Source organism: Chiloscyllium plagiosum, chromosome 26, assembly GCF_004010195.1.
Source record: "Chiloscyllium plagiosum isolate BGI_BamShark_2017 chromosome 26, ASM401019v2, whole genome shotgun sequence".
NCBI classification, from domain to species: Eukaryota; Metazoa; Chordata; class Chondrichthyes; order Orectolobiformes; family Hemiscylliidae; genus Chiloscyllium; species Chiloscyllium plagiosum.
In genome coordinates this window covers 11,349,577-11,360,683 of record NC_057735.1, presented here as the reverse complement: position 1 = coordinate 11,360,683, position 11,107 = coordinate 11,349,577, and the positions used below count along the sequence as shown (strand labels likewise).

The following is an 11,107-nucleotide window of genomic DNA, read 5'->3' as shown; positions in this document are numbered from 1 at the left end:
CAAAATGGCCTCTCCCCTCGTCGGCCTGTCAACGTCTGTGTTAGGAAACCCTCCTGAACACACCTTACAAAAACAGCTCCTTCCAAACCATCTGCTCGAAGGAGGTTCCAATCAATATTGGGAAAGTTAAAGTCACCCATTACAACAAACCCAATACATTCACACTTTTCCAAAATCTGCTGACCTATGCTTTCTTCAATCTCCCTGCTGCTATTGGGGGGCCTGTAGTAAAGATTACATTACATTTACATTACATTACATTACAGTGTGGAAACAGGCCCTTCGGCCCAACAACGACCCGCCGAAGCACAACCCACCCATACCCCTACATTTACCCCTTACCTAACACTACGGGCAATTTAGCATGGCCAATTCACCTGACCTGCACATCTTTGGACTGTGGGAGGAAACCGGAGCACCCGGAGGAAACCCACGCAGACACGGGGAGAACATGCAAACTCCACACAGTCAGTCGCCTGAGGCGGGAATTGAACCCAGGTCTCCGGCGCTGTGAGGCAGCAGTGCTAACCACTGTGCCACCATGCCGCCCACAAGATGTGTTGGGGGGCCTGTAGTAAAGAACTGAAGATGTGTTGGTTAGGTGGATTGGTCATGCTAAATTGCCCTAGAGTCCAGGGATATGCAGGCTAGGTGGAATAACCATGGTAAATATAGGGTACAGGGATAGGGTGGGTGGCGTTGATCTGAGTGGGATGCTCTTTGGAGGATAGGTGCAGACTTAATGGGAAGAATGGCCTCCACCTCTGTAGAGATTCTATGCTGAGGGGAATCATTCTCTTAGTATTTACCATGTCAAGTCCCTTAAGAATCCCATATGTTACAATGAGATCACCTCTCATTCTTCTCAACTCCAGTGACTGGAAGTCACAAGCTGTTTAGCCATAAGACAATCCCTCCATCCTGGGGATCATCCTCATGAACCTTCTCTGAATTGCCTCCAATGTATCAATATGTTTCATTTAATAAGGGAACAACTGTTGGACTAGCAACTTGTGCAGTACCTTCCCTGATACTGGTAAAAGTTTAGATCAGAGTGGTGCTGAAAAAGCACAGCAGGTCAGGCAGCATCCGAGGAGCAGGAAAATCAATGTTTCAGCAAAAGCCCTTCATTAGGATACTGGTAAATCCATTATGTGGGCAAGGGCCACACTCGTCTACCATGTAAAATGTGTGTAAAATTCAGGCCTAGATCTGCAAACTTCCCCTGTGTACTCAACATTGCTGTCACTCCTTTTATTCCTTTGGTCAACAAAAATCTAGCAAAATTTCGTATTTAATATAAACTATTGAACTAGCATTAACTGCTGTTGGCTGAGATTTCTAAATTTTTCCCAAAGACTGTGTGTAGAAATGTTTCTAAATGTGACTTCTGAAAGATCTGGTTTGAAGGACTTTCAGATGAATACATAACTATCGTGTCCATACATCACTTCATAGGCCAGTGGATTCCACAAGTATTAAAACACACAAGTATTAAAGCATTGTCAACAAGTTGCAGCCTTACCACGGAGTTTGACTTTGGGATAGAATTTTCTATTGTTGTTTCCTTCTCTCTGTTATCTAAAAAAAATGCAAACATAAAAGTCATGAATAAAACAGAAGGAAGAACTATTTTCAACTTTTATTAAATGCTGCTTCTTAAAACTGAATTGCTCTTTTTGATTTCCTAATTCAACATTAGATGAAAAATTAGGATAGGCGAGAGTAGTGAGGCAATTTTGGAAAAGTATTGAGTACATACTTCATAAGTTGCAGAAAAAAAATTAAACCGTTGTTTCATAATTAATTATATAAGAAAACTGGAATGTAAAACTGGTTTATATTAGTTACTTGTTGCTGGGTAAAATAGTATGTCAGGCAGTTGTATTGAATTTTATAATAAATCCTGATATTGCTTCACTGTTTAATCACTGTTCACTAATGTAAAACTAAATAACACACCCCCCACCAACCCAACCTCCACTCCCGGCACCTTCCCCTGCAACCGCAAAAAATGCAAAACTTGGGCCCACACCTCCTCCCTCACTTCCCTCCAAGGCCCCAAGGGATCCTTCAATATCCATCAGAAATTCACCTGCACCTCCTCACACATCATTTAATGCATCCGCTGCACCCGATGTGGCCTCCTCTACATTGGGAAGACAGGCCGCCAACTTGCAGAACGTTTCAGAGAACACCTCTGGGACATCCGCACCAACCAACCCAACCGCCCCGTGGCTAAACACTTTAACTCCCCCTCCCACTCCACCAAGGACATGCAGGTCCTTGGACTCCTCCATCGCCAGACCATTTGACCTGCAATCTTCTTCCCGACCTCTCTGCCCCCACCCCCTCTCCGGCCTATCACCCTCACCTTAACCTCCTTCCACCTATCGCATTCCCAACGCCCCTCCCCCAAGTCCCTCCTCCCTACCTTTTATCTTAGCCTGCTTGGCACACCCTCCTCATTCCTGAAGAAGGGCTTATGCCCGAAACGTCGATTCTCCTTCTCGTTCACCGAGGTGAGTCAACTATAACAGTAGGTAGGGATGACAGCTCTGATAGAGAGCTTTCTATTACCTTGGCTATTTGGTAACATGGAAAACACGCAGGCCTGAAGTGGGTCCTCTTGAAGCAACAGCTTCTGTGCAATAGACTGGGCTTCAGTCTTACACACAACGCAGTAATGCCAAAAGGTTACCATATTTTTATATGGCGTAAGAAAAGCACTACCCAATTTGATGCATTCATTAAAGCATTTATGTGTACTTTTCCCACACAAAAAACGATGGGACTGAAGAAAATTAATCAGTGATTTCAATGTTTGGGAGAATCAGTAGGAACCTTATAACAGATTTATACATTTTGGAAAGATGTTATGTAAACAGGATTTTGAAAGATAGATTAATTAGAGACAATATAGTAGTTGGTGTCAGGAAAGAGAAATGATCAGAGTTTCTTTATTCCAAGAAGGATTTAAGATTAAAACAAACAATCCAATTTGCAATGCAGGCAGAAACCAAAGTTATCTAATACTGAGAGGAAACATCAGTGATTCATCCTGTATGGAAGATAGTGTCAAAATGTCAAAAGAGTGGGAATCAACATCATTGGCCATGTTAGGTTGCACAAGATGTGACTTTAAACAGACTCACAAGTGCAAAGAATGTCTGTGGGGTATTCATGTGGCCAATTCGGTAACAGTTCACAGCACCATCACCACTTCAGAATCAAAGTAAAAGTCCTGCAATAAGAAACATTTCCACATTTCATAATCAAAGATGAGAATGGTCCTAAGGGAAGAGTATCAAACTAGGCCAAGGCCAATTATATCAAAATTAGGCAGGAACTGGGAAATGTGGATTGGACACAGCTATTTGAAGGGAAGTCCACATTTGATATATGGGAGGCTTTCAAAGATAGGTTAAAGATAGTGCAAGATAGGCATGTCCCGTTGAAGGCAAAGGATAGGAAAGGCAAGATTCGTGAACTTTGGATGACAGAAGAAGTCATACGACTAGCAAAAAGGAAAAGGCAAGCATACATAAGGTCTAATCAGCTAAGAACAGAATGGGCCCTGGAGAAATATCAGAAGATTCTGGATTCGTGGTGCTGGAAGAGCACAGCAGTTCAGGCAGCATCCAAGGAGCTTCCCACCTGCTCCAGAAGTGTGTCTGAACAGGTTGTTTAAAAGATTTCAAAGCTCCTTGGATGCTGCCTGAACTGCTGTGCTCTTCCAGCACCACTAATCCAGAATCTGGTTTCCAGCATCTGCAGTCATTGTTTTTACCTGGAATATCAAAAGAGTAGGACAAGTCTTAAATGAGGAATCAAACGGGCTAAAAGGGGTCATGAAATAGCTTTAGCGAGCAGAATTAAGGAGAATCCCAAAGCATTTTATTCTTATATAAGAAGCAAGCGGGTTACTAGAGAAAGGATTGCTCCACTAAAGGATAACAAAGGAAGGCTGTGTGTCGAACCTGAGAGAATGGGTGAGATTCTGAATGATTACTTTGCATCAGTGTTCATTGAGGAGAGGAACATGATGAATGTTGAAATTAGAGATACAAGTTTGATTAGTCTGGATCACGTTGGCATAAGTAGGGAAGATGTGTTGGGTATGCGAGACGTTATTAAGGTGGACAAATCCCCAGGACTGGATGGGATCTATCGCAGACTGCTGAGGGAGGTGAGAGAGGAAATAGCTGGGGCCCTGACAGACATCTTTGGGGGATCCTTAAATACAGGTGAGGTGCCAGAGGACTGGAGGGTTGCTCATGTTGTCCCCCTGTACAAGAATTAAGATACTTTTTTTTATTAAAGCCTTTCCGATGGTTGGAAAAATATTTGACAGAACATAATTTCTCTTTAACCAACTGCAAACCTTTAGATTGCGCATTGCACCAGTCCAAATCTTCACCTGGAGCATTAAATAATTAAACTCAAAGGCTGTCCCACGGCAACATAGTGCTGTCAATACATTAATATAGAAGCAGACCACTGCAAATGCTAGACATCTGAAATACCATCGGAAAGTGCTAGAGAAACTCAGTAGGTCTGGAAAGTATCCATGTAGAGAGAAACAGAGTTAATGTTTCGAGTCTGGCATGACTCTTCCTTGTAACGATTTGAGTTCTGATGAAGAATCTTATTGGACTCAAATTGTTAACTCTGGTTCTTTCTCCACAAATAGGTCCAGATCTGCTGAGTTTTTCCAGCACTTTGTGTCATCAACAAATGACCGCTATGTGTGATTTACATTTGTGAGCTGACTTCTTTAATAATTATCGCCGTTAGCTGGTCATTTGTTTAATTTGCAGTTTGCAGGACATTGCTGCATACCTGGGCCTACTTAACTACAATAACAACATTTTATATGCAATTCAATGGTTGTGAAGTTTCTCAGGATGTTCTGAGAATGCTGTAGAAACAGAATCTCTTTTCATTTTCTATACATCTTTGAGATTGAGGAATATTCTAAATGAATCTAACTCAATACTATAACAATTGGATAATTTAATTGCAATTCTGCATGTGATTATTATCAGCTGACTCAATAATGATAGTTCTATTTACAAAAGGGTCATTTGATAGCTCATTCATACATCTGGCTTTTCATACTTGTTTGAGAAATTATAATTGTTCCAGTTCTTCATCCAGTACCAAACTGGACCATGGCTTTGCTTCCCAGCTCACAACAAATAAAGAAAATACAAACAAGTGGTCCTTTTAATTAAGAAATAAAATCACCTCTTGTGTTGCTAAAATGACTCCCAAACACTTTAGAATTATCAGCAAGAAACAAAACATGTTGCTATGCACTACATACAAATTGCCACAATGTTACTGGCAATCCTGTCACCATTATATTGTAGTGAATGGGCGCTGCAACAGAGTTCCTATTCTTCCAAAGAGATAAAGGAAGTACCGTCATTTTTGGCTCTGTATTTCACTGAACTTGGTGCCAGGTTGAAGTGTAAATACAAGGAGATTTCTGTCCTGACAAAAATGCACGTTCTATTGAAGTGCAGATGTAGGTATGATCTCAATAGTAAATCAAGACACAATTATTAAAATTTGTTCCACATCAGGACTTTTTTTTGCTTAGTTTGTTTGAGAGACAAGTTTATTTTGTATGGAAATTGATTTTTATTTTAGCACTTACCATCAGCTTTGTATTTCCTTATTTTTTTGACAATTAGGATCACAAGTCCAAGAAACATTACCATCAGAATTCCAAAGATTATTCCCAACGTTAGGAAAAGTCTTGGTTTGTGTAAAAGCAGAGAGAAATGATATGAGTTTAAGGACAAATGTAATCATCCACACATATACCATAACAGATAATAATGTAGAACAGTGCAACATTTTTCAATACCTGCTAAATCTTTCAGATGATATCAAAGGGTTATGGAGTGGACTATTATCTAATGTCACTGTATTAATAGTTCAACTATTTCAGTTTAACAACTGATTGTTGTTATTTCAACTGATGAAAGCTCAATCACCTGAAAGATTAATTCTGTTTCTCTTTCCATTGATTTTTTCCTGACCTGCTAAGTGTTTCCCAGCATTTTCTATTTCAATTTTGTCATTATTTAATTCTTAGAATTATTTTACTTTGTGTCCGGTGAAATAAGTATCTTAATTGTAATTAACACTAGAACTAACTTTGGTAATATAACATTGAGCTTAGCTTTAATATTAAAATTCTCTGTAACTCTACTGCTCTTCACCTTCAGATTGCCACGTAATCTATATTTCATAATTCCCCTCTGAGGCATTCATTTTCCTTCATTGTTGCTGGGTCAAAATCTGGAATCCCCTCCATATGGACATTGTGGGTCTCATACAGCACATGAACTGCAGTGGTTCAAGAAGGCAGCTCACCCCTATCTTCTTTAAGACAACGAGGGATGGGCAATAAATTCTGGTCCAAATAGCTGCACCCACATAATATACATGAATAATGCCTTGTATCTCAATCTATGGCTCCGTCACATTTTATCTGATAATACTCCTCTTAAATGCCTGGAAATATTTTACATACCACATGAGGGACCATAAAAGCTCCTCATTCTCAATCTCTCCCCTTGCCTGAGCCATGGTGCTCCTCAGGTTAAACCACCATCAGTCATCTCTGACGAGAGAACAGACCTCTGGTCCTTTGGGACTATGGCAACTTTACTACATTAAAGGTGCTACATCAATATAAAATGTTGTTGTTATGAATGCCAATTTGTAAAAATCATTAAACTACTATTTGTCTTGTTGAACATTCCTGCCATCAGCCTTTCTGCTACTTCCGCTTGACTCCTATTTTTAAAAATTCTAATTATGTTGCATTATTTCCTGATGACTAATGAATTAAAATTCGTGCCAGTCTATTCTCAGACAAACAGCATGACTCTTTTCATAAAAAAATTTTAATGTACCAAAATTTATGTGTATTTTTGGTCCCATCATTCAGTGTGTACAAAACTGAATCACATCAATGAAAATAAATCCCTCTATTTTACAAATAGTTTGTTTTCAGTAATGTTTGGAAAATGCAGCATTACTAAGCAGCTCTCATCATTAACTTTTCTGACATTAACTCAAAGGGAAGGGTTAAATATCCCAATACTTTGGGATTTGCCACTCATCATCACCAGTGGTAACTAATGGAGATTGAATGCTAGAACTGCTCAGTAACTCCATTACCATTACAGTGTGCGATTGTCAAAATGTAGAGAGTGGTGAATCTCGCTTTTCTTTTGTCTAGCAAATCCCATGTCCCTCAACTCAATCCCAGGCTACATAACATAATTTGCAGACTATTTAAACTAACAGTACATTTACTGAACAGTACATAACTAATTCTGGTAAGTATCAGGCAAGCCCCAGTACGGACTTTCTTCTGTATTTGTAAGACAATTAAGAGCTTTAAGTTATATTACTTTGTCGCTTAACCATTGTACAAACAGAATAGCAGTGAATCACAGTTGGCAGGTACATGCGGTTACTCCCAGACCATGCAGAGGAAAGCATTGATTACATAAGTGTTAGATCGCTTAGCAACCCAGGGGAATATACGAGATCAACACATATCTGTTAAACCACAAAATTATCTTCCCATTTCAAACTGTTGTTAAGGAGAGTTATGGTGAATATTATAAATGTTTTTTGGAAAACGGTTTATTTTCAGTTCTAGAGTTTGGTTGACTTCGAAAATGCTGAATTAAAAGTACAGTGGGAAGGCTACATTTCCTTAACGCTCCTAATTAAAATTGTAGCAGATATTGCTTAACAATGTACTTTTAAGATATGTAATTCTGTAAGTTATTTTGCTGGTTTCTTTTTAAATACTCATCCTCATTTTCAACTCTTTCTATAGTATCATACCTTTATATCTCTGCAATATCTCTTCCAAGGTATTTACATTCTTTATAATCTGGCTGCTGAGGGTCTCCAATTTCAGTTGTTGCAGTGTTGATGACCATACCTTCAGATGCCTAGACTATAAGCTCAGGAATTCCCTCTTCAGCATTCTTCACTTTGTTACCTCTCTTTTCTTCTTTAAGATGTGTTCTAAAATTTATATCTCTGACTAAACTCCTGGTCATCTCTGCTAATATCTTTTTTATGTTCCTCAAAGTCACATTTAGGTTGATAATGTTGACTCAAAGGATGTTGGGACACTTTGTTACTTTAGAGATGCTATTTAAATGCAAACTTAGTTTGATGCAGTGGCGCTTATTTGAGGATATTGTAATGGGTTAAATCATATTGCTGCTTAGTCCTAGGGAATGCTGTTTGGTTTAGCTCAGCTGACTGGACAGCTAGTCTTTCAATGTAGTGATGTCAATAGCATGGGTTCAATTCCTGTCATTGGCTGAGGCTGCCATGAAGGACTTTCCTTCTCACTATCTCCCTCTGTCTGAGGGAAAGTGATCCTCAGGTTAAACCACCACCAGCTGTCTGTTTCTAATGACTGAGTAGTAGGCAATGGTGACTTTACCTCTCTCCTGAGTTGCTGGTAGTAATGGGGATAGTTCTAATGAATTCATGCTCCTGGCAAAGAGCTTTGTTTATTCGAAGCACATATTGAAAACTTGGATTGGCACTGCACATTGAATTCCAATTTATTATTTTCATTTCTAATATATACACAATGTTCTTTATCAGAAATGCAGAATTGTAAAGAGGCAACTGTGTAGATAGTTGGATAAAAACCAGTTGTCAACAACATAAAAACAATAGGCCAAGTGACCTTCTTCTGTACGGCGTCACATCTGTCTCCATTTAGATCTAAACTTAGAAGTAGAATTAACTGTAAAATTATGACAGAAAAGAGACATAATTTCACTTTCTTTGCTACACCCTATACATAACAGAAAACTGTCTAGAAAAAATGGTTAATCTCACACATACATAATTATATTGATACTGAAACCAGCATTGCACACAAAACCACCTAAAATCTACCTTACATATTACTGAGGCATTATTGCTGTATGTAACACAATGGAATTCTATAGGACAGAGAGATTTTTGTTCAGTGACAAAAACTGTCTTTTCCTTAATGAAGCTGTGCATGAATTTAACTCAAACTGCTGGAAATGGGATCTCTTCTATTTGTGTATCATCAATTTTATCATCATTCCTTGGCATTACCATTGATCAGAACCTAACCTGGACAAGGCACCAGTCAGGAGTATGATGGAATATTACTCATTTGCCTAGAAAGGTGCAGATCTCACAAGTAATACACCAGTGTCTCGACACATCTAGGAGAAAACAGCTTGCATACTGGCACCTCATCCATAACCTCAATGATTCCCTCCCTCCACAACTAGTGCATATTGGCAGTAGAGTATACCACTTGCAACATGCTAAATAACTATGGATGCTGGAGGTCTGAAACAAGCTAAAATGGAAATTGCTGGAGAAACTCAGCTGGTCTGGCAGCATCTATGGACAGAAAATAGAGCTAATGTTTCAGGTCTGAGCATTAACTATGCTTTCTCTCCACAGATGCTGCCAGATCTGCTGAGTTTCTCCAGCAATTTCTGTTTTTTTATTTGTACCATCTACAAGATGCACTGCTCAAATAAATTGGTCATTTACCTTAGTCTTTCCTTGTCCTTAGTATAATCCTTTCGACCTGTTCAAAATGATGTATAAAAGTATTATTTGGTCATTCATTAGCTTCACGTTATCTGTGCCAAGGTACATGTACAGTGAATGAAATTTTGATGAGAACGATCAAAACGCAGTACATGGTTTTGTAATGTTGTCCTATTTGACTCTTAACCAAACTATAATTCTAAAACTTTACTGATAAATCAGGATCGCAGAGATTTTGCAAAATATGTAACAAATTTATACATCAAATTATATAAACCTACACTGAACAAAAATATGTCATTGAATGTGCAGCAAATAAACACATATTTGTGCCTTACCTTCAAGAACTTTAAGTTGTATGGGAGTTAATGGATCCAGAAGGTTAGGTCTCTCTATTCCACACCAGTACCATCCTTTATCACTTTTCGTTATCTGGTCCATATGTACTGTAAGTTGTCCTTTTGCATTATCAGCTGTAATTTTTATTCTGCCATCATGACTTTTCTTTTCAGGGCCATTAGTTTGTACTAAAACAGTACAGCTTCTCTTGTAGTAGCCTTTGCACCAGTACTTCTGATAATTCTGAAAATATGTGTCAAAACTGCATTGGATTGTGACAGATGCTCCCACGTGTCCACTTTTATCTCCTGGTCCACTAATTGAAGCGTGCGTAACTGTAAATGTGAAAACATAGTAAACTTTAAAACATTATATTTTACGCATCACAGAAACAAAAGTACATTAACATTGATATACCCTTCTCTTTTGAGTTCCACATTATTTTTCCATGACCTTGTTGGCTTTCCTCTCCTTCATTCATACTGGCTGTCTCCTTCATTGTCCTTCCTCATTGTCGCTACCTCATTGTTCATATGCTTATCCAAAGATTGTTTAAATCTCCCTAATGCTGCTGAGTTAACTACATTGGCAGGTAGGGCATTCCATGCCCTTACCAAGTTAGAATCTATGAGGACAGGCTCGATTATGGCATCCAATATCATGCTCTAAGACGACTTGAAGTTGATGGGTCTAGAGTTGTGAACATGTCCAACACAGACATATGAGACCTCAACAGGGAACATACATTTGGGAGCAGGAGTGTGAAGCTTGACTGTATTACAGTAAATGAGATGGAAATGTGTTGCTGGAAAAGCGCAGCAGGTCAGGCAGCATCTAGGGAACAGGAGAATCGACGTTTCGGGCATTAGCCCTTCTTCAGGAATGAGGAAAGTTGGTCCAGCAGGCTAAGATAAAAGATAGGGAGGAGGGACTTGGGGGAGGGGCGTTGGAAATGTGATAGGTGGAAAGAGGTCAAGGTGAGGGTCTGACCTATCACCCTCACCTTGACCTCTTTCACATTTCCGACGCCCCTCCCCCAAGTCCCAACTCCCTATCTTTTATCTTAGCCTGCTGGACCAACTTTCCTCATTCCTGAAGAAGGGCTAATGCCCGAAACGTCGATTCTCCCGTTCCCTAGATGCTGCCTGACCTGCTGCAC

General features: G+C 39.4%; 1 protein-coding gene across 1 annotated transcript in view; it reads right to left on the bottom strand.

Moving 5' to 3' along the window:
* The window catches only part of LOC122562928, an 83,543-nt gene that overhangs the window by 67,723 nt on the left and 4,713 nt on the right, over positions 1-11,107 (bottom strand). Inside the window, exons 2-5 of the mRNA XM_043716229.1 lie at positions 9,948-10,283; positions 9,610-9,646; positions 5,666-5,766; positions 1,526-1,581 (exon numbers count right to left, since the gene is read on the bottom strand). Coding sequence (XP_043572164.1) covers positions 1,526-1,581; positions 5,666-5,766; positions 9,610-9,646; positions 9,948-10,283 — 530 coding nt within the window. The remainder of the gene's footprint in view (positions 1-1,525; positions 1,582-5,665; positions 5,767-9,609; positions 9,647-9,947; positions 10,284-11,107) is intronic.